Genomic DNA, 25,667 nt, shown 5'->3' with positions numbered 1-25,667 from the left:
TCGAACGACGAATAGAACAAATGAAATTTATTTTCCCTATTTGTCCATTTTCTGTTCGTTTGTCCTTATCCCTCTCGTTCGTGGAAAGACAGACGCGTGGTTGTGTTTAAATATGCAAGTACGCGCGTCACGTCGTTGAAAAAGAAAAAAAAAAAGAAAAGAAAAGAAAAAGACGAGTCAGAACGAAAATGGAAGATCTCTTATATAGAGCGTCTCGATGCGGAGCGACAGCAACTCGTCGAAGGAAACAAGAAGCAAATAAATAAATAGGCTGCTACGTGTCGGTGCGGCGGGCGAACAAAGAGTGATAGGTCCTGCCAAAGCAGAGACGAGACCGAGAAGTGAACAAAGAAAAAGCGACGAAGGAAAGGAGGTTCTTGGAAAAGCTCCAAAGATTAGAACCTGTTTTGAACTTGTGGGAAACAAGCGGCTCTAACAACGAACCACGTCGTTTTTTCGTCGACGAATCTCGCGATTTCCCTCTCTTCCATCATCGCGTTAACAAAGAAATCGCGAAGAAAGAAATCTGTAGTTTGGCAGAAAAGCAGATTCTTTTTTTATTTTTTTATTTTTTTTTTGAGAAATTTCACAAAGACTTCTCATGTTTTTAGTATATATTTACCGCGGCTACGCGATTCTCGGAGTTCACGCGGGTAAACATATGGCAGATGATACCATGTGCTTGGCGTTTCAGCGAAAATCAGACAATCGATGTTTGCCTGAAAATTTCGTAGTATTTTTGTTCGTGGCTTAACGCGGCCAGCAGACGTGCGAACGAGCGCTTTACGCACTCTCGAGACGTATTTTTCGACTGGAAAGATGTCTTGAAAGTTTCAACGAAACACGCCAGAACACGTGTGTTTATTAAGTAGGGAAGAAAAGCGCGGATGAAAGCTTTGTTAACCCCTTGTCTCGTGATTTACTGCTTTTGAGTAACTGTAACAGTATTTTAGATATGAAAGTATTGGATTATTTACCAATATTATTTACTATAACATTATTATATTATTTAATATTCAGTCGAAAGAAATTTAGTTTAAACTAAGATCGTAGTTTGCTTTTTTTCCAGATCGAAACTGTAACACGCGCGACTCGATATTAACACCCTGGTTTAACTCAAACCATCCTGCGCGATGTTTTAAAGCTAAATTTTTGACAAAATGTCTGTCGAGAGATCAAACACGATATAAAGTGAAAGGGAACTAAAACTCCTCCAAATGGAAATCCTCGTGGCTAATAAAGAAATCAGAAATGAATTTTTTAAGAGGACAATTGCTCGTTCTCTATTGAGATATAATCAAGTTGTAATTTCAAGGATCAAAAAAATACAAAAATACAAAAATACAATAATCACAAAAATACAAAAATTCAAAATCACAAAAATTAACCACCAGTATCTCCTCAACAAAGACGATCCCCCAACTTGCGATTTGCACAAAGTTCAATTGACAGTGGAACATATTGTGCAGAAGATACACACCACGTGAATAGACTAAACACAAGTCCTTTCCTGACTAACAACCTAAAGAGGATAAAGAAGCGCTCCTCAATTTAACGCACTTTCCAAAACAGTCCAATCTTTCTAATAAATTAACAAGAATAAATTCTAGTTCCAAGTCTAAGCTAAATAGCTTATACAACTGGTTCATGCGACCATAAACGACGAAAATTAAATAAAAATTAAATGAAAATAAAAGAGAAACTATGACAAATATATTTTTGAAATTATACACAACAATATGGGGAAAGAGTCGCTAGCTAATCGGTTAAGTCATCCCGTGTATCCTTCTGCTAATTTTAAACCAAGTCCAGGATCAAATCATCCGACCACTTCGAGAACGGAGAGCGAAAAAAAAAAAGAAAAAAAAAAAAAACGAAAGGAAGCACGAAATGAACGTAGAGTTGCTACGAGGAAATAGAAACTCGAAGGAGCCTATGTAGCGGAGAGAAACTTGTTTCTACGTGGAAGCAGGTCCATCGACCGAGTGCACGACCCTCGAAGGACGTCCACCAGCCTCCAACTTCTCTCTCCGCGATCCTCCTTCCGGAGGCTCGAGGAACGACAAAGAAGGGGACCCTGATTCAAGGCCACGGCCATTAATTTCGCAACGAGCTACGTGAGCTGCATCCGTGGATCCTCGCGGATCATTGAAATCGTTTCTCTTTTTTTTTTTTTTTTTTTCTTTTTTTTTTCGAAGGTTTTCCTCCTAACCAACAAATGTATGCGAACGAACGACGTCGAACGAAGATTTATAGGCATAGCGTTCGTGAAAAACTAGGCCAATGCCTAGCGTGAATCGTTCGAATTTCCATGAAAATCGAGAAATTTATATACAGTAGTGTTCCATTATTTTTTTTTTTTTTTTTTTTTTTGTGTCCCATGCAAACTGTTTGTCAATGAATTACGTATACAACGACGATCGATTAACATTTACGCGCAACCTTTATAATCGTTACGAAGTTGACCTATGAACTATTGGAAACACGTGCCAAGAAAATATGTATTTCTAAATCTGCAAACTTTAAATCGGAATGCTTGCGGCCACGCACTACTTGCGTATGTAATTTAATCAGTCGACGTTTAATTGAAAAAATTTCTGGGTGAGTTGAATGATTAATTAAATAAAACTCGTCAAGAGAGTGACCGATAATTAGTTGGAGACAAGCGGCTCGTCGAGCAGCGAGGATGTTCTTTGACTCGTAATCGATCGGCAACGTGGGCGTTAGAAAAGGTTAAAGAGTTAAGAGTAACAAGATATTGCAACACGTGGCTTTTACATTTTTTTCCTGAAATTATATAAAACACGGATTTATTATTACTCGACGGTCAAATGGGAGATAATGACGAACTGAGTATTACAAACTCACAGGGCAGAATGTGAAAAACTACAGAAATGTGTTAACGAAAAATGAAAGATAAAGAATGACGTTTTTCAAAAACGTTGAAATAAATAATTACATTAGAACGGTTTGGTGTCTAAACTGTTTAAAGCCAGTATAACCAAAATTGGAACAATTGAGTAAGAATTTTATTATTTTGACCACTGAATGTTCGCGATGTCCCTTGTGAGGATTACTTATATTTGCAAACAGATCTTTTCCCATACGAAGCACGCAAAAAATAAAATGAAAAGAAACATTTTAGACGAGCATCTTGAAAATACTCTTCGTATTGCTACTACCTACACCAAACCAAATATTGATGAACCGGTATCTAAAGAACAAGCTCAGTATTTTCATTAAAAATTTTCGTATTTTTCTAATTAATATAAATATATTCTTCTGATCAATGTATTGTTTCACTATAAAAAGTTGTTTTAATATCCTCATAAATAATATATAGGTTAGATTAAATTGATAAAAAATATATATCAACATTATAACACTTATTATCAATATATATATATATTATTTATTATAACATTTATTATCAATATATATCAATATTTATTATAACACTATAAATATTTATTATTAAATATAACTATAAAAGTTGTTTTAATATCCTTATAAACAACGATATAGGTTACATTGAACTGACGAAAAAAAATTATGTGCGGCCCTTCAAAAAAATTTTTATTGATTGAGACCCAGAATCCTGATGAGACTCGGAAGATCTAAAAGATTGGACACTTCATGGTTTAAAACATTTAAAAGTCATTCGCTTCGCGATGGTTAGCTTCCAAGAAACAACGAAAAACCTCTTGCAAATTTACTTCACGATTGTGTACCTACAATCTCTATCGAGTTACCGTATTTTGTGATACAAGTAGTTGCAATTCTTACCAACAGGTGTATTATCCGCATGTAATACCTTGCTATCGATCTGTGACGAGAATAGACCACGTGGAAGAGAGAGCTAATGGAATATTTTCCAGCGGACAATGGAACACGTTGCATTGATTTACGACGTTGCCAGAACGTCACTGAATTGTGGTTCAAGGAATTACGCGTTACTCTTGTTTCCTTGGTTGCGATCATTATTCAAAGACTTTGTTCAAAATCTTTACTCAACTCTATTCAAAGTTTTCATTCAACTTTAGTCAACTTTATTCAAAGTTGTCTCAACTTTTCGTAAATGTATGTCTTTTATTCTTTCCTTTTTTTTTTTTTGTATTATTACGATTATTATTATTATTATTATTATTATTATTATTATTATTATTGCGATCTTTATTCAAAGACTTTGTTCAAAGTCTTTATTCAACTTTAGTCAACTTTATTCAAAGTTGTCTCAACTTTTCGTAAATGTATGCCTTTTATACTTTCCTTCCTTTTTCTATTATTACGATTATTATTTTATTATTATTACTGCGATATTTATTCAAAGACTTTGTTCAAAGTCTTTACTCAACTCTGTTCAAAGTTTTCATTCAACTTTAGTCAAAATTCTCTCAACTTTTCGTAAATGTATGTCTTTTATTCTTTCCTTTTTTTTTGTATTATTACGGTTATTATTTTATTATCATTATTATTGCGATCTTTATTCAAAGACTTTGTTCAAAGTCTTTACTCAACTCTCTTCAAAGTCTTTATTCAACTTTAGTCAACTTTATTCAAAGTTGTCTCAGCTTTTCGTAAATGTATGTCTTTTATTCTTTCCTTTTTTGTATTATTACGATTATTATTTTATTATTATTATTATTGCGATCTTTATTCAAAGACTTTGTTCAAAGTCTTTATTCAACTTTAGTCAACTTTATTCAAAGTTGTCTCAACTTTTCGTAAATGTATGTCTTTTATTCTTTCCTTCTTTTTTCTATTATTACGATTATTATTTTATTATTATTACTGCGATCTTTATTCAAAGACTTTGTTCAAAGTCTTTATTCAACTTTAGTCAACTTTATTCAAAATTCTCTCAACTTTTCGTAAATGTATGTCTTTTATTCTTTTTTTTTTTTTTATTATTATTACACCATAGAGACGCGAGATCGTTAAGTCAAACGTTCGACAAAAGATCGCATCGGCAACTAAAAATTTCTCATAAATATCAACTTTCTGCGTCAATCAATTTTAACTACGAACCAATTACATTAGCCTCGCCAATCCGACCGATTTTACGTCGTTGTTATTGGTTTTCTCGAATCGTGCGCCTTTCGAGCAGTGCGAATTGCGTGTTAAAATAGAGGAAGATGGGTAGACCGATCACGTAATCGGCGGATCGCAAGAGTTTGTCGCTCGTTCGTACGTATTTGCATGTTATATCACTTCTCCATCGGCAACGCGACGCGGCTTGCGAGCTGTCTGACGATCGAGCCAATAAGTCAGAGCCTTGAAACGATTTTCCTGTCCAGCCAGAACTCGGTTAATTCAATTAAAGGTTATTGGATTAACTGGCGAGCACGGTGTAAGCACCGGATAGACGCAGAAGCGCGACGCACGCGGTGTCGATGCACTTTTTTTCCATTTGTTTACGAAGGAGGAGATCTTCCTTCTCCTCTCCGAGCTCTCCAATTCCTTTTTAACCAATGATTCAAAGAATCAGGAACTCGCTCGACTCTCAGTCCTCGTACAAATGTAATTAAAATATATACAATTAATTGTTTTGACACATTGTTTGACGGATCGCGTAAAATTATGTAGTTTCCCGCGAATACTATCGCTGGAGAATACGCGGGTCAGGTGAAATTTTTTCGACGCGGTGGGACACAAGAAACGTAAAAATAAATATTCACAATATATTAGCGGTTGGAGATTTTTAACATACTCTTCCTAGGATATCAAATCGCCGAAATTAACTCGCGCCGAAGCACGAAATATAGTCTGCGTACAATGTTAATGAAAATAATGTATAATGATAATATAAATAATAATATAATAATAATAATAATAAAATAATATAAAAATGAATAATATAATGAAAATAATATAAAAATGATTGATATAATGAAAATAATATAATAATGACATAATGAATTCAAGTTCAAACGTGATTTTTTCATTTTGTTTTAAAAATTATTTCATTTGAAACTTTGGCAGTCAGAGCGTTCGCAAATTAATAAAGAAATATAATAAAGGAATTACGAATTATTTATTTTAGTAGGAAGCGACCTTTGGCCCATTCTGTATTTCAAGTAATTAAATAAGATTAGATTTCTTTAACTAGATGAAAGTCGAATCATCGATCGTACTATGGATCGTTTTAACTACCAAAGTGTCACATCGAAATGATCAGTATAGACAATCATTTTTGTCAGACATTTTACAAACGTAAAAAACAGTGTATGATTTCTCCCAAAATATACTTATGTAATAAAAGCTTGTATTAGAAAGTTTCTCTATTTTCTGCCCTCTGTTCTTTTGTCTTTGATGGAAATTTTATGTTTTAATCGTCGGTTAATGAAGTTAATTAACGAACAAAGGACGCACATACCAAATGAAAAGAATGAAAACGATCTCCACTCGTGGCAGATTGTACAATTTTTATTGAGATTCTTTTCAAGAAGCTTCCAGAATTTCCAAGTCCTGTCTCATTTTCAACGTCGAGACAGCTAGGCATATATTATTAATCCCGTGGAACGTCGATCTAACCTTGAGATTTTAATCCAATGAATTTCCCTTCGACCTCGCGTGCGAAAGAACGTGATTCGCGTTCTATGACATAACCGGACATACACACATACATATGTATGTAAATAAGTACGTAGAACACGTTACTACGTCGAACGTTACTACGTTTTATTCTTCTTCTTTTTTTTTTTTTATTAATAATGCCATTACATTCGACTACTCTGATAAACTCCGTGCGATTTACAATTTATTTGGTCGACGATCTAGTCTGATATCGACGTCCACGCGACGATGCCTCCATTGACGAGTCCACACGAAGACGAAAAAGGAAACTGTGACACAATCGTGTTAAAACCGACACCACGCGGCTCACGTGCCTTTCTACGACCTCTCGCCGGTGGTAGGATAGTAAATTTAGCGAGAGTTGAAAAATAACAACGGACACATTTGAGAGAAAAAAACAACATTAAGGTTGACTGTTTGATATTTTAGAAGTGGGCGACTGCGAAAAACATACGCTATCGCATATTATATGTTACCTGCGATTACATTAACGATAATTTTAATAAATTTTTCGACCCGCAACAATCAAAATATGTGCTACACAGAAAAGTGAATAAAGAAAAAGAGTTCGTAACTTATAAGATGGATAGAAAAGAAAAGTCCTGATAAACATGGATTTTTATCAATTGAAAGATTAATAGTTTCAAAAAATAGGTCTATTTTTTTCATGTTTATCTTATAAGTTATGAACTATGTACGTATGTATGTATGTATGTATGTCTGGTGTTATATTTTTACTCAAAGTTTCTTCAAAGTGACATAATTTATAAATATATCTTGATCGACTGTAATGACGGATGTTACGAAGTTCTGTGAAACCAACTACACACGTATTGGAAAGTACAGAGGCAAAAAGTAAAAGTTTCAAACTTTGTGGCGAAAGTGACTATTTTGGAACGATGATCGAAGTTGCGTGATCGATCATTTTTGCTACAGAATTCCCTCAAGATGCGTGTAAACTGTTAAACGCACAAAGAAATTAAAAAAAAAAAAATTAACAGATAAAATTAACATGGAAAGTAAGAACATTATAATTCGAAATTATAATTTGATTTATTCGAACGAAATTATCGAGATTTATTCAGATCAAAAGTAGCTCGTCTTGAGTTATCTCCGGTTAATTCAGCAATTAACATGTCGAAATTACACGCGAGACCGAGAGTCAGTTAGATTGATATTTGCACTCACAGTACATTTATACTGAGGTTATGGCTAATCTTATCTCTGACACGAAATTGATACGCTGAAATCAACAGATTTCGAATTAACATATTTCGAACGAAATTACACGAAACTAATTAATAATTCCTTTAACGAGCTAATTAAGATAAAATGAACACCACGGGGAAAAAATAGAAAAAAAACAACCATAAGATGATACTTGATGCTCGTGCATAAAGTGATTGATATTCAATCGACTTCTCGCGGAATGCACTTGGCGCGGAAAAAAGATTTTAATCGTTTAATTACTACCTCTGCAGAAATTCCATTTAGCAAGCAAGATACACGCCGTGAGTGACTAATTTGCAAATCCACTGTACAAATTTGCACAATTTGTCGCTTTTCTGAAATTCAAATGTATGTACATAAATTACATAGATAGGCCCTAGCGCGAGTTGTCAAGCTGTTAGCGAGCAATATCAGTTATATGAGACTGAAGTATAATGTTACGATAAAGAAAATATAATTTAAGAACGCGACATAACGGAACATCTCTGGTTACTTGCCATAAAAATAAAAAAATAAAAAAATAATTTCGTTGAAATCGAATTCTTCGAAATTGGAGAGAGTTTGAGAGTCTTCGAACGTCCTTGTACGTATGTATGTACCTCGCGATAATTTTAACGTAGAATCACCAAAAAAAAAAGGCACGAGTTTCAGTGTCACGGATGTGGATAATGGCAGAAGAGAAATTTGCATAATCGTGCAAGAAAAGAATCCAAGGAAACACGTGCCCGTCAGTAAGAAATGGTACAAAGTACATATGAAATTTATAACTCGCGCTTGTACTCTTACATAGTATCTTCAGAAGAAGAGGACTTCTTTCTCCACTAAACAAGCTACTAACTTTGCTCGGACCATCGATTTTGTCAATTAAAAAAAAATCAAGACTCTCCTCGAAAAAATTTGCAATGTTAAAGAACGTTCAGTTTGTTATTATTTTAGAAAAAGTTTACTATTATTTTAGAAGAGGAAATTTTCTTTTTTTCACTGTCCAATAAACAAGGTATGTACTAATGTTTCACGTTGGACACTGTTTGGACCATCGATAGATTGGTAATCTTATTAATTAAAAAATCAAGACTCTTCTCAAAGAAATTTGCAATGTTAAAGAACGTTCAGTTTGTTATTATTTTAGAAAAAGTTTACTATTATTTCAAAAGAGGAAAACTTCTTTTTCCAATAAACAGAGTATACACTAATGTTGGACATTGTTTGGACCATCAACAAAATTGGTGATTTTATCAATCAAAGAATCCAGGATTCTCCTCAAAGTGATTCGCGACATTCGGTCGGAGAAAGAAAAAAAGAGTTCAGTTTTCGACAAGATAAGATATTATACGACTTAATTCCTTTCAAACAAAACGACTGATCGATGATTTTACTTTTCGTTTCGACGCAACGTAAATGTTTCTCGTCCCAACGGGACGTTACACGTAACGAAACGCAGAACGAAGTGCAGACAAAGATAGTTTATATCTAGTCGTACTTTGCACTTGGATGAAAATTCCTCCTTACATTGTTGCATACGCGATGATTAACTTGCGAAACCTGGGCTTTAACATTATCTCGCAAACGTTAAACTACACGTTTTTATGGATCCGATTATTTCGATCGTCAATCGTCGATGATGAATCGTCGATGTCATTTTTGCAATAAAGATACAATGTATCTTTCGTATTTCTTCTCCACGATAACGCTGAAAGTCAAGAGTCTTTGCGAATCATTGGTAGTATTATTACTATTATTGTTTACTTTATTATCTTATTACTTTTTATTACTTTATTATTATTATTATTATTACTATTATTATTTACTTTATTATTATTATTATTATTACTATTATTATTTAATTTATTATTTTAATATTTGTATTACTTTATTACTGTTATTTTTATTACTATTATTAAGCGTTTTATTATATTACTATTATTAGCGTTTAGGATCACATCCACATTCTCGAGTGATTAGTGTTAGGGCAGGTACGGCTATAATAAATGATACAATCCTATATCTTTCAGAAATTCTAAGACTTTCCTCCCAGGATCTTCCTTTTGAGCAAATTCGTAAGATTATGTCGCTTCCCTTCCATCTTATCTTCATATTTGGAACAAGCGATTAACACACGTACGTCCGACGGAGTTAGGAGCGGTAGTTTTGTTTAACCATAAACGAACGTCTGAAAACGTTTCTGTTTGTTGAAAAAGAACCTGTCACGAATGTTCCTCCGATTCGCGAGAATGCGGTATTTTCCTTCTGGAGAACCGACGACCATAAAACCGGCGAGACGCCGTCTGGCACGATGTCAACAAACGAAACGGAAGTAAACAGAGAGGAGAACGGTTGCGGAAGCCCGTGAGGCAACCTCGTGACTAAAATCGCTGTGCAGAGAGGTCAGCCGCGCGAAGGTCAGGAGGTCCAAGACCCTAAGGTACGATCGATCGGCGACAGGATGGAAGTTTCCACTTTTCTGGCAATTGCCGGAACGTTTGACCTATCTCTGGCTATTGAAAAATCGCGCTATCGTGGACGGCGCCTCGGCGACGAATTTCATCATCCTTTATCTGCCTGATATACAAATTGGCAACGGGCGAGCCGAACGGCCGGCCAATCCGAATTTAAGGCGATATTCTAATGTGAACTTTTGAAAAAAATCGACTTTTTTTTGCGCATTCTTAAAGGACACAGTTTCAAAAATAAATCTCTATTCTAGTGTGAATTTTCGAAAAAAAATCGACTTTTTTTTTGCATACTCTTAAAGAACACAGTTTCAAAAATAAATCTCTATTCTATAGTGTGAATTTTCGAAAAAAATCAACTTTTTTTTTGCATACTCTTAAAGGACAGTTTCAAAAATAAATCTCTACTCTAGTGTGAATTTTCGAAAAAAAATCGACTTTTTTTTGCATACTCTTAAAGGACACAGTTTCAAAAATAAATCTCTATAACTCTTACATGTGAATTCCTAAAATTAACGAAGTTATAGTCGACCAGCGTCATTGTACCGCAATACTAAACTTTAAAGGCATTTTTCTGGAAACTATGTTTCAGAACGGTGTCCATGATATCTCAAAATCTACTTGACCAATTGACTCAAAATTTTAAGCACGCATTTAGTACACGTGCGACTATAGCACTTACCAGAATCAACCAAAAAATTTTATTTTTTATATTTTTTTCGGCTTCCGAAGTTTAACAAAAACATGCAAAATTCGATAATCGAACTTCAAAGTATCGCCACTTTTTTAATTACCGACTTTTTCCTTTCGTTCTGGTACCTGCTATAGCCAAACTCACGCTAATTAAGGAACATTCACGTTTCTTTTTATTTCCAACAAGCAGAATGGCCACCGTGGAATCATGGACACCATGGGACGACCTTTTTTCAAAAAGCGACAATATTTGAGAGTATGCAGTATCCACTAATTTTAACTCTTTTTGTCCGAAAAAATTTTAAAACGTCGTTGAAATACGTACAAACAAACCTTGTCAATTTGACTGCAAAAGGTATAATAGTTTCTTTGCAAAAAATTCCCTAACAAAGTTAAAAAAACACGCAGTTCGCACTAAAATATCGGCGCAATAAGCTCGCAGCTCGATTTCGCGCTTGTTAGCTGATGTAACGTCTTACATCTTCGTGCCTCGAGAGGGCAACAACTTGTTTTTGTAGGAAACAGATATACCCGCGTATAAACGACTTGATATACGACTTGACGGATTCGAGCAGATTAAATCGAAAACATTTTTTTTTTCTTTCTTTTTTTTTCTAACAACTGGCGAGTCTAATTTATATAAATCTGTAAACACGAGGAGATAATTCTGCGAGAACGAAGCGCGCAATTTTTGAAGGTACAATTCAAAGCTGCAATTACATTCGAAAACCACATGATTCCACGGTTTCTCGTCTAATTTTCGATCGTTGTTGACTCGTTCTACGTAAGTTATCGATAAATCCATCGTAAGTAATCGCCAGCCGTTACATTACATTATATATATAATTATTGCCTCGTGCAATATTGTAAACAGAGAACGTTCGTTCGATGTTCGTTGGCCAATGAACGTCGACAGCCGCTAGCCACGAGACTGATCTCAGATAACTGAGACGGATTTGTAAAAATCACGAGAGAAAACCAACGGAGGATTTCAATGAGCAAGACTCGAAGAGATAAATGGAGGAAAGGGAGGAGGAGAAGGAAGAGGAAAGCGCAAAATCGTCGAGCGTAAATCGTCGATTCTGTTGCCAACGCGTCTCTTTTTTTCCCCTCCCGTAAAAAGAGTTCGCGCGAATTCAAGGGAAAAAGACGAATGTCTCTCGCATAAATCTCCGCCGCTGCGGTAAAAACCGCGATGCAGAACGAAACGCTTTCGACTTCCGTTTCTGTTTCTTCGCGAACAAGATGGCGGACAAGTTGCTCGATCTTTTCCTTTTAAAGCAGAAACTAGCAGAAATGTCCTCGAAAGGTTTGCTCAACGCGCAACCACGGCAAGATGATCGAGTGTATTCGCTTGTTTCGACAAGTGTGAAGATCTGCGAACCATTTAATAACGATAACTTCGAGCGAGCGAAATCGTTAACCCGCAATCAGCCGGGTGAATTTCCCGGCGTAGTCAACCAATTACGCGGCGTTGGTTATCGCCGCGAAAGGAACGGAACCGAAACGAAACATCGTGCAAGAATCACGTGAGTCGGTCGATTATTTCACGAAACACGTTGCGATCACGCGGACTAATCTGTTCGAGAAATGTCGTGCCGCATCGCGTCGCGTCGCGATCGTAAAAAAATTTCACAATCCACAACGCAAGGAATGGCTCGACAGGTGCGTTCTTTTCGTTCTCCTTTCGCGAATTTCTTCGAAAGTATCACAGATTTCTGATTGAGCCCGCTCGCCCCGCCGATCGGAGCCAATTAGACCGAAATATCGCAAATTGCGATTTCCAACGCGTTGCGATAATGAAAAGTTTCCGCTGTTTCTAATTAATCAAACGAAGAGAGACACGCATGATCGACCAATGCAAGAGAGGATTATACATACGTATTATACTTGTATATTTATAAATATGGTATTATACATATATTATGTAATATTGTATAATATTAAAATATTATGTAATATGTGTTATTTATAAATATGGTATATCATATATATTATATAATATAATATTAAAATATCATATATGTATTATTTAATATGGTATATTATATAATATAGTATATATTATATAATATATACTATATATTATATAATATTAAAATATTATATAATATGTATTATTTATAAATATGGTATATTATATATATAATATAATATTGAAATATTATATATGTATTATTTATAAATATAGTATACTATATATATAGTATATATAATATATCATATATTATAATATATTATATTACAATATTATATGTATTATTTATAAATATGTATATAACACGAGAACTACTAGGACGACTATATGCATAAAATTTCCATCGCCGAAGACAAAAAAAAGTAAAGAAACTTTATAGTACAATAATATATATATTTTATATATATTAAATATATTTTAAATATATTTTATATATTTTATATATATATTTTGACAACGAAAAATTATTTAAATCCTGGAAAATACTTTACGTTTATAAAATGTCGAACAAAAATTATAAATTGGTCATTTTGGCCACTTTGGTAGTTATAGTAAGATAATTCGAACACGAATCAAAAACGAATTCTATGAAAAGTGTTTACGTTTAAAACGACGAATTTATAATTTTCTACGGAAATTTTATATATCTTAAGATACTTGAGTGATTTTTAACAAGAAACTTCCCTTCATTATTGTATCATCAACATTCTCTTGTACCTTGCACTTTCATTTCTTTGCCACGAATATTATACTTTGGTCGGCGATATCATCCTATAATATGCATGTATGTAATATTACGGGGTTTGGACTACGGTATCATACGAGACGGTACATATTTTATCGTCGTACATTCGAACTGTCTGACGGAATAATTCTCGTAACACTATCGGAACGAAACTGCTTTTAAACTGGCACATCACGTGCAACCATACTAATCGACCGAAAAAATGTCTGATTAAATAGTAACAAGAAACACAAGGAAAAAATGTTATCCGATTTCTTCGTACTTTCTTTTTCCTTAACTCACATTTCGCAGTAAACGAAACGAAGCTTTCTTGTCTGACATTTTTATTGATGTTGATTTAAAAAAAAAAAACTCGTTAATTAAAACTAAATAAACTTGCATGTGCATGCTGCAAGATGAAGGATAATTAAATGCAATTCAAATTAGCGAGTAACGTAATACGCAAGTAATATAATAAATCAATCGGATCATAAGTGGAAAGTAGCCTCGATATTTGCAATTATAACTCGGCTTTCCATAGAAAGGCAAACAATTTTTTTGCCACAATATATTATCGAGTTGGGTAAAAATTTGCAAACTGAGAGTATTAGATATTAATCATAATATTTCTCGTACGGCCATGTATTCAAACGCTGTTGAATGATCGACGGTTTATCAAAATTGACGATGAAATTAACTCAGATCTGACAGATTCATGCGACTTTGGAAAATTACAGTTCTCCAGCACTACAATTTTATATATTTACAAAATGCATAAATATATAAATATGTAAATGCCATTCTAATCGAAACATCTCCCTTCAAAAAATAAAACTTGAGATATTTATTAAAAAACTCAAAAACTGGACTCAAAAAAAAAAAAAAAAAATCGCTCTCTTCGATTCTAAGAACGATTCCAAGAAACAAATTCTTCGAATCTCTTTCTCTCTTCCCCCTTCCTAAACGAAACGTTCAAATACTAAATACAACAATAAACAGAGAGTTAACAAACTGTTGTTAACAAACCGAGAATTCGTAAGGTTGATCACGTCGCGATATTATACTAACAATAAGTAATGTCGTTTTCTTCAAATTTAATAAACGTTGCCATCTAGTGACACTAATTTAATTTATTATAACAATATTGATATTATATAATATTAATTTATTATAACAATATTAATATTATATAATATAACATATTGCATAATATATTATATAATATTAATTTATTATAAATAAAATAATATAATATTATTATAATATTATTAATTATTAATATAATATTATTATATAATAAAATAATATAATATTAATTAATTTATTATAAATATTATATATATATATCTATAATATTAATTAATTTATTATAAATATAATAAAATAATATAATATTAATTAATTTAGTATAAATATTATCACATTAATTTAATTTATTATAACATAAGCTATACTCTAGATAAATATATTGACATTTAGTGTCAACGTATATTGATTTACGACAACATAATCTGTATTCGAGTTAAATATTTCGACATTCAGTGCCAACATATATAACATAACTTATATTCTAGCTAAATTGACGTTTAATATCGTCGACTCATTGTTAAGTTATATTATAGATAAACACTTTAAATGAAGTAAAATTGTCTACAGTATCGAGAAACGGCATCAATTATGGACGCCCCTGGTATATCGCGACGTACAATGAAAAATTTCCAGTTCAACGAACTTATCGCTCGTTACCGTCACTGACGTCAAATGCATATTGTTTATGATAATTTATTCGATTGAGAATGGAACGATCCACGGCATGTACTTTCAATCAAAACAGATAAAGAGGAAGAAAGAGAGTGTGCCTGATAAAATTTCCAAGAGAAACGAGACGCACTCGCTCCTTGCTCATAGCCTGCGTAATTAGTTTGGCAAATTGAAAATAAGCCGACGGGCCTTCCTTCTCTATTTATAACCGCGACAGCCGTTTCGCGGCTAAATATAAGTTTAATTTATTAGCGTGTTTATTAATGTCGCCGCGTGTGGAAGCACAACCGACAAGCTCTACTTTAAACAGACCGAAGCGCATGCTGCAGCGTTCCACTTTCGCGTTCTTAACACCTCGTCTCGAATGATGTTTTGTCCGTCAACTTTTTCGACGCGGCGCTACGCTACGTCGTCCTTCGCAGATCTGAACAGAGCCGTCATTTTCATTCTTGGATTCTTCTGCAGGTACTATTTATCGTTATTTAATGAATTAACAGTTAACCTTCGTGATCGTTGCCGGAATCGTTTGAGGAATCAGTCAATTTTTCGTTGATCAGCACTCGATCGCATTCGATTGGAAAACATTATTTTAAAATATATTATTTATTTATTCTATATTATTATTTATATAATTATATATTATATATTAATAATTGTATTATAATAATATGTTATATAATATAAATAATTTTAATATTATTATATATTATTTTAAAATATATTTATTATATTATAAAATTGTATTATTTAAAATTATATTATAATTATTATTTATATTATAATATATTATAATTACTATATAAAATTATATTACAATTATTAATTAAATTATTACATTATAATTATTATATATTTTATATTATATTATAATTATTATATATTTTATATTTAAAATTGTATTATAATTATTATTATATCACAATATAAATTACTTTTTCTTTTTTAATAGAAACTGTTTGTTTCGAGTACTATGCATACATATGCATAAAAAATGTATAAAGCGTTCGCCTCTGCTAAACTTAAACAATCAGAGATAGGAAATGATGCGTGAACGTAATCTCATATCCATCATACGCGTTACTTTCATAATTGTTGTCTGGTCGAAGTTTCAATGCAAGTCTCACGTTGAACGTCAATCAAGTGTAAGAACACTAAATTACAATCGAATTTTCATTAGCAACGAATTTAAGAAAATGGAGCCGGCCTAATCTTCATGAAAAATAACTTGTTAAAATATTTCCAATCGTCAGTTATCATTTTCATTCGTCAGTATCATCAATTTCAGTACATCAGTTTCCTCCATTGGAAGCTTTCAACGAAAGATTACAAAGATTGTTCTTTTCCTCTTTTTTTTTTTTTTTTTTCATAAAAGTGGATACAACACTTTCGTTTCACGAAAACTTCAAGCTCCGATAACAAAACAAGGAAGAAGGCTATTTTTGTAAGAGGAACGCGATTCCGAGTTCAGGCTCTTACGTTTTCACCTTCTTTTATCTCTGTCGCGATTGATTTGCACACTGGTGTTAACCGAACAAATTTGATCTATTCTAACGAGTATCACAAACTTGTAAATCCTTCAATCTTCTCTCGTTTCTTTTTTCTTGTTTTAAATCACGAACAACATTGTTGGTGATCGACAGAAGCTACTAATATAGCTACCGTGTGTACCTTAAATATTATGTCAGATTGAATTGCAAATTGTTTCGCTCACCGACGTACGCCCGCCGTACGATTTTAACATAAATTCAGAAAGGCTTCCTTGCGCGGCGAGGCACAACACCACAGTCCGACAGTCGCGTCGAAACGCGATTAAAAAAACGCCTCTCGGAAGTTCGAGGACTGATCCATTGTGAACTAGAACTAAATCGGTTCACTTAAGAAATAGCACGTGTCAATCACGTGAATACGTTCTGCGTATACCATCTAAGCACATCATTCTGGTTGTGACCCTCGATGGAGGGAAGGTTAGGCAACTAGCTCACTTCCTTCGTTTAAGGAAATGGCCTATTCTCATATATGCGTGTTAATTTCAATTTAATAGAGAGAGAGAGAGAGAGAGAGAGAGAGAGAGAGAGAGAGAGAGAGAGAGAGAGAGAGAGAGAGAGAGAGAGGGGGTGAAGAGTCACTATGTAATAAAACACGATCGACCGACGCCGAAACGCCCAGTGTTTCGTTTATCATCCGTTGACGAGCAAATGCGTTTGGTACGCAAATTTTCGTTGTTTTCAAAATTATTGCAAAGTACAGTAAGACCTCGTTCAACGATTCGATGCTTCTTTCTTTTCAAATTCTACAAAAGCTGTAAATAGTCCATGACGATAGAATCAATCAAAGATTTCAGAAGAGCCTCGATCTTCGACAACACAAAAATCAATCTTTTCTTTCTTTTCTTTTCCTTTTTTTTTTTTTTTTTTCCTTTTTTTTTTTTTTTTTTTTTTTTTGTTTAAATAAAACATCGAAATATAAGGAAAAAACTAATTTTATTAAATGTATAAAAAAATTACGGACTTATTTTAGTAAGAAGTGATTTTTGGCTCACTCTGTGTATATAATATATAAGTTTTGCAATATAGTATTATATTATATATAGTATAATATTTGTAAATTATATAAACTTACGAGTCAATATAAAAGTAATTTAAGATTAAAGTAAAACTTCTTTATCTTTGATCGTACGTGTTTCTTTATCTCTATTAAACGTAACTCATCTTATTTGACGCTTTTAAGAAGATATCTTGATCGAGAGATTACTGTGCTTTAATGTCACAAGAATGTTTCTATCTATATTACACTTACTCGAGTAATCGAAAATTAGTCGAAAGATCCGAGCTTAAAGATGTACGCCGTGAAAAAGTAATTAATAAAGAGTTATATCTTTCCATTTTCAGTCACTGAACACTCGACATTGACATCCACTATCTTCTGATAATTTTAACTTAAAATTCTGATCCAAAGCACGCGATGAGATTAATCGAGCTAATCAGTCAACGCTGAGAAAAAAATGTTTCGACAGCATTTTATATGTTTTTCGTTCAAAGTAATGAATTGTTAAATGTACTGGAGACACATTTCTCAGCTCGCGGTAAATTCTAAGTTCAACTAAAAGATGCATGCATGCATTGACTATGGTACTAAAATAGAAACATTGTTCGGTTCGTGTGTCGAAAAATCACAGAAATAGCGAAACAGCTATTGTGATATGAGTTATTTATATGTCCGAATTTCTAACACTGTCTTGTGCAACAAATGCGAGAATATTCCTTCCCGTATCGTTGATATTAAAATTAATGACGTGTATAATTCGATATGTGTGTCAGTGATATTCATGAAAATAAACGAGATCTATCACTATGCAATCAGATTATTAACTTTCTGTCAGATTTGACACTTAAGAAAGAAGAAGGTCAAAAATTAATTCTAGTAGGAAATTTCTACTGGTAATTTAGAATAGGAAACTCAACGGGGAGAAGAATTTAATAGTGCAAGAAGTAAAAGCGTGTCGAGATCTTATTAGATTACAAAGAGAAGAATGTATTCTAATGAGATCATGCTTCGTGCATAAATTCTAAAACAAATTTAAAAAAATGATATTATAACTCTGCTCTTTAAAATGATATTACATGCTCCGCAATATTCGTCACTATTAGTATGTACATTAAAAGATCACTGCACAGTATCAAATACATAACATTATCGATCACGCTGTATACACTTGTGAAACTACGACGAAGTCGCTGATATCTACAAAAGACTTTGAAACCGCGAAAGAAATCGTACAAATGTTTTCGATTTTTTCCCCCAATTGAAAACAGGAATTACTTTTGATAGTGATAAAATCAATTTACGCACTGAAAGTCGTTCGTGGCGTATAGTATAATGTGATAGTATAATATTATTACGAGCACGCCGTAAATTTCATTTGATAATTCGCTTTGTTTTCGAAAAGAAAAATTTCTTTCAGCTATTTACAATTTAAAAAATCAATGTAGACAAATTGCTGACAATTAGAAAGAGAGAAAAAATGCGATATATATATATATATATATATATATATAACGTTAGCTCTTATCATTATTGATAAATGACAATTGCGAATAATTCATGCAGGAAAGAAGCTATTATCGTAAGAGAGTGGGCCCGAGTTTATGTATCGCGTGTAGTTTGATTCAAAGGTCATGCTGTTATGCGCTGGGGGTCCTGATAAACTTTGCCAACTTCTAATCGCGAAAAATTTCAAAACATGCAGCTGACAAAGTTGCAAGTGTATATATTGATTATTAGACAGAAAAGGATTAACAATTGTCAACAAGATCAAACGATTGTCAATAATTTAAAAGATAACAGACATTGAAAAGATGGTTCTAGACCATGGCTAGTTGTTGAACAACTATTACATCATTGCAACTGATGCAAATATTAGACTGTATAATTTTATATTTTAAAATTATACTTATAAAGTATAAGCACAGATAAAGTACAAGTACAAGTGCAAAATAAATCAATAAATTTATCGAAAGATTTATACAAAAGTACACAAAGTTTATCGGGGCAAGCTTGATCACTTTATTTCATCTATCGTTAATTTAGCTCCACCTAGTTAGAAATAAAAAGAACAGAATTGCTGATAATGAAGAACGCTACTATATGAGTAACTGATAATTAAAGAACACAGAATGTACCGCGAATATTCAAATGATATCTCGAACGATCTTGTGCAATCTATCCAATATTAATATAAAAAAAAAAAAATAATAAAGCAAACTACCCAGAGAGAAACCTATATATAATTAGAATAAAAAAACGAATATATCCATTTTCCCATTAGCAGCTACTAAACTTATTGTTAGTGAGGTCTCAAAAGTCTCGATATCCTTCTTTTCTCAAGAGGTGTCCATCTCTTAAGTCAAATCTTGAAAAATTTAATTCCCTTCGGAGCATCAAATGATCAAAAATATAATGTTTTCAAAACGTGGAATATATCAAACAATGTTCATTCCCCCTTTCAAAAAGAATCAAGAAAGAAATAATGTGTCCAAGTGCAACAGGTCGCTATCGTCGCATAACGCAACAAGATCCTATCTGTTGAACAAAGGGGCATCGTTATCTAAGCGATTAGTGCACGCGCCAGAACGCGGGCTAAAATCGGTTACTCGCACAATGCTAAACCTCCAAGCCGACTCGAAGTTGATTTCTCAGGAAGAAAGTTGATATCCACGTGGATCCAATTTTGTTCGTAGATCGTGTTCCCGTCTGGCGAACTGTGCATGCTTCGCGTCTAATATAATAATAGCACCGCAAAGACAGAGACGTTGTATACGAAAATCAGCAGGTTACGATTTAATTCAAATGTTTCTTTTTCTCTAATCTAAAAATCTAAGAAAAAAAAACTACTTGGATCTCAATTCAATTGCAGTCGTACTTGAGTTATTCTACGCTGTCAGCAAACGTCAGACCGTTTAAATAACATATTGGTATTGAATTCATGCATTCGATTATACCTCGACCTGCAACTACGTCATTCACCGTGATCTTGTTAATCTCCAAAACAGATTTAACATTATCATACAAATTGTCGTTATTTTTTACGCAGTAAAGCACGGTCGATTCAGTTTCTTTTTCATTCCAAAATGTTTTCTATACGTATGAATTGCGAACCATGTACCATTAACGTCACGCCTCATAAATTATTTATATATATATATACTATATATATATAAACGTTACCGACGAATTTTAAACGGCAGAAACGCATCCGAGACGATCGAATCGATTGTTTCGCGCTGATAGCTTCACCGATGACACTGAACACCGGTCATAGGACACGCTGGAATTTTCGTAAGAAATTTCGCGCTCGACTGGCAGCGTGTCCGCTGGTAACAACCATACCTTACAATCGGCACGTGATCCTAATTCTGTCGGTGACGCACACGAAATGAGCTTTCAGTGAGTTTTTACACGTATCTTTATGTAAACAATGCAGCTGAATAATGTTTCCATCATCAGCAAGCGAAACGCGATACGACGATAAACATTCAATAAACACATAATTACACGTGTTAATTAACTATATGTGTGTCAGTGACGTAATACATATTGCGATGGGGGGTTTGCTCTTGTTTGCCGAATACTCCAGCATTTTAACACTGGACCTACCAAAGTGGTCAAAATGACCAATTTATAATTTCCGTTAGATATTTTATAGACGTAACAACACTGTACTTTTAAAGGTTTAAATAATTTTTTGCAAAATATATAAATGAAAGCTCATATACATTGTATTATTATAAAGATATTTTGTTTCTTTGACTCTGATGTCTCTGATGGAAATTTTATGTTTCAATCATCGGCAGTTCTAGTGTTAAAATGCTATTAGCCAATTACAATCTGTACCTGTAATTGTACCCATATCAGAGAAGTGAATGTACTCACATTTATTGACGCCGAACGTAATATCGGAGAATTGTACAGCGCGATAAGCATTGCTATTAGGAACAGCGCGAAGATTCGACGGGGCAAAGTCCGGGTCATCGATGTCGAAGGACACGTTTTCCTCGAATTCCGTCATAGTGCTCTCCATGATTTCGAAAACACCAAGCCGCCAAGCTTCGTCTTGGAACACCAGGTAATATTCGGAACACCTGCAACGAGAAGAAGAAATTAATACGTCAAACGTAGAATTCGCAGCAAACGATGAATAAACATCAAACGGAGTTTTCATTTGATCATTAACAAGCTTCCAGGATTATACTTTGAATTCAAATTAAAATTTAATTATGAATTGTAAATACTTATGCGCGATTTATGCGAGATAACATGACAATATATTTATACAAGTGGCAGCGTTAAAACATTGATACGTTCTTTTCCCTGCTATGTTTGATCAACGTTTGGTATCTGTAATATCTGTTTTTATCTGGATTTGTACGAAATTGTTAGGGACACGAGTACATGGATCTTTGCTTTTGTTTCAATCTAATGCCTCGTGAAAATCTGCCAGCGAATTTTAGAAAAGTATCAGAAATGGTACTTGTTACAGCTCAGCGCGATGTGTCTTTTACAGCCGCCGGAGAGATGTTTTAATGAACGAATGCGAGATGTAGAATAAATACTTATAATCAACTATTATACAAATGTTGATTGTGAGTATGTGTGTTGTAGGAATCGGGCACGCTAGCTCTCCTCGTGAAGGACTCACTTTTACTGTGCGACTGATTCTGACTGACTGATCGAATGAATGAATCGATATGGGTTTACATATGCTACCAGGGAAAGTCGGCATGGTTATTGCCTTTAAACCGTCAATAAAACCTCAAAATACCAAATGTTGGAGTGTGTACTGCAGGAATCTACGTGACTTTCTCGTAAGGAGCCTTTTTTTCTAGGCTGGGCTTTGTTTCTATCCTACCGAGTCTTTCCCTCTAAGGCAAGAGAAAGTGTCCTTAGATGAGAGTATAACAGGACATCTGGCAATCCGGCTGTCTGTCTCGAGGTGTTCTGTTCCAGAAACAGTACTTATTATTCAATAGCATGATATCGTCACAATAGTATATCGTTCCTTTGAAACCAAACTAGAGATAATCCACAAATATCTACACATTATACACACGTGTTATCAGAATACTTTTATTGATCTTCGATCAGTAGTTCAGTGGTTCATGACAACATACTTAACGTTCTTTCGACTACAATACCTAAATGGACCGTAGTGGCGAAGATTTAGCAAATTTATTCATTCATTTCTATTCTTTGATTGCCGACCTTGGCTTACGAGGTGATCAAACTAGCTAGAAATTTATTAAACAACAAACGTTCACCTAAACTGTCATAATACGTGATGAAGCACCTCACTGAAATATTTTGAAGGCACACTCTGTTGCAATACCTTGAAATTAATGAATGTATACGTATATATATGTATATTATACAAAAGCAAGGTCAGTCCATAGAGCACGTCGATAGTTTACATTGTTAATTTTTTTTTTTTCTTTTCCTTTCTTAATCAAATACCATTATAATATCAATCATTACACATATCATAACAACAATAAATGAATTCGCAATCGACGCTGCGCTTAAAAGGAAGAAATCCATTTCCAAAAGAAAAGAACTCATCCGGTGTGTTAGGATTCAGTAGTATGTGTGCATTTACATTTGTAATGTCCTGATTAAAATGCAATAGCTGTAAAGAAAAATAAATGATTTTTTTTGAACGAAAGATATAGGCGTTCAAATGAGACAACAGGTTTTTCTTTCTTGTCGAATGTCGAATTGTCGCACAAGTGGATAACACAAACGGGGACAAATTAATTTTTTTTCTCCATAAATGAATCAATTCGAAAATGGCGGGTCATTTGAGACACGAATATTTACAATATTTACAATGAATCATAAAATCTATAATTGTGACATTAACAGAGATAGAAGAGGAAGGGATAAAAAAAAAAAGAAGTGAAGGAGAAGCTTTAAGATCGAAGGTAAAACGAAACATCTGCCATCTGCGCTGGTAAGAAATAGCACGTGAAAAATTGTAATCGATGGCATTTAACAGATCCGAAGATAAAGCGGAACAAAAGTGGCGCATCAATGCAACAATCTGCTTTGTACATACATCCACTGCGTAACTGGATACGTAGGAGTCATAACTCCTTTCTTGTGACGAACACTGTTCAAACTGTTTTGAAATTCCTCAACAACTTCTTTACAACACGATACAGCGGCACATGCAACGAGCGATTAATATATTTTTCTAAATATACCTCGTACATTATAAAAGTACCTGCAACATGCTATGTACATACAAGAGCATACAGCATAATGTACAATATGCCTTGTGTACTGTTAAAAAGTGCAATTTGTGAAATTAAATTAAATGAAAAAGACTTTCGTGAAATAACACGTGTCCTCGAATAATTGAAAGATAACTCCAACAGTTTATCTTGATCAATGCTGCATGAACAATTACCACGTATCGAGGGTATAATACTATTAGAGAGGCTTATCGCGAGAAGAAACGAGAAAACTTGAGGATAAGTTGTAAAGATTTTCAGTTAACAACGGGGCGTTAAATAAAAAAATATTTGTGGGATAGTTCAATACAATGCTAAACTTCCAAAATAATTGATTGACCATCACTAGTAAGTATCAATTATGATATGATAAAATATCCATTGAAATTTTACTGAAAATACAACAAAATTTCGTGCAGAAAAATGTCACACGTCGTGCCAGTATTTTGTCTCATGTTTTTATATTGTTCTAATTCAAACGTAAATTCATATTCATGAAATTAGAATGATATAGAAATACACGGGTCACCCTAATTCACACAGATATTGTCAAACAATTATGTACTTTTTCAACTAGATACATAAAAATTTAACAACTTATTCTTGCAAGTAACGGATAAAACTATTTTAAAGCCGTTCGAAGAACATCGAGACACTCAAGTAGGAACACATGAAATTTTGATTACGCAAAGTGAATCGTGTAAACATACACATGTACAACCTGTTGACACTGACCCTTATTCTTGATGTTTCACAATTCGTTGACACTGAATTTTTAAATACTTCCGCGAGTGGGAAAAACGATGCGATATCTTTACAAACAACACGATGGTTGAAGGTTGACTGACAATTTGACACGCTATCACGCGGGAAATTTGTCATACGTGTTTGCCTAAATATGTATTAGCAAGAAACGAAGACGCTATCTGTTATTGGCTGTACGTACTATACTCAGAAACGAGATGCAGATTACAAAATTGAACGTTACCGCTATAGACAATAGATCCACAAAATAGATCTATTTACTATCCAATGCATTTTACACAGAAAGACATGGCGCAAAATAGATGTGACATTCGATGGCTTTTTCATCTTCCGTGTTTCACATCTCACTTATCATTTTCGTATTTACATGCGACGTTATCGATTCAGCGCACTAATGGTTTGAATTCAAACTAAATGTTGCACGCAAAAGTACTGCAAATTTTTAAGAATGATTTGTACGATCGCAATGCTAGTTAATTTACTATTGAAAAAAATTTCTTAAATTAGATAACACCAGATATCATGATAAAACACACTTTGTTTACGTAATGTTAACGTAATGTAAGTTTGTAACTTTGTTTACGTAATGTAAGTATTAATTTACGCATCTTGATACGGTTTTTTTAGTTGCGTCAGGTGATTCAAGAATATAAGACTGAAAGAAAGGCAATTTATGAGCACTACTTTAAAAAGACACGATCATT

The 25,667-nt window shown here is 33.6% G+C and overlaps 1 protein-coding gene across 4 annotated transcripts in view; it reads right to left on the bottom strand.

The window, feature by feature from the left end:
- Positions 1-25,667, bottom strand: part of LOC122535560 (protein pinocchio) — a 54,189-nt gene that overhangs the window by 27,983 nt on the left and 539 nt on the right. Inside the window, exons 1-2 of one of the 4 annotated variants that reach the window (XM_043667209.1) lie at positions 24,920-25,095; positions 21,842-22,050 (exon numbers count right to left, since the gene is read on the bottom strand). In XM_043667209.1, the coding sequence (XP_043523144.1) occupies positions 21,842-22,050; positions 24,920-25,080 (370 nt within the window). In that variant the 5' untranslated portion in view covers positions 25,081-25,095. Of the gene's footprint in view, positions 1-21,841; positions 22,051-22,439; positions 22,485-23,075; positions 23,079-24,919; positions 25,096-25,667 lie in introns of those variants that run through there. The other 3 variants (XM_043667208.1, XM_043667212.1, XM_043667211.1) reach the window with 3 other exon arrangements.

This window comes from Frieseomelitta varia, unplaced genomic scaffold (assembly GCF_011392965.1).
Source record: "Frieseomelitta varia isolate USP_RPSP 00005682 unplaced genomic scaffold, Fvar_1.2 scaffold_736, whole genome shotgun sequence".
NCBI classification, from domain to species: Eukaryota; Metazoa; Arthropoda; class Insecta; order Hymenoptera; family Apidae; genus Frieseomelitta; species Frieseomelitta varia.
Note: the sequence above shows the minus strand (reverse complement) of the source record. Positions and strands in the feature narration are given on the sequence as shown.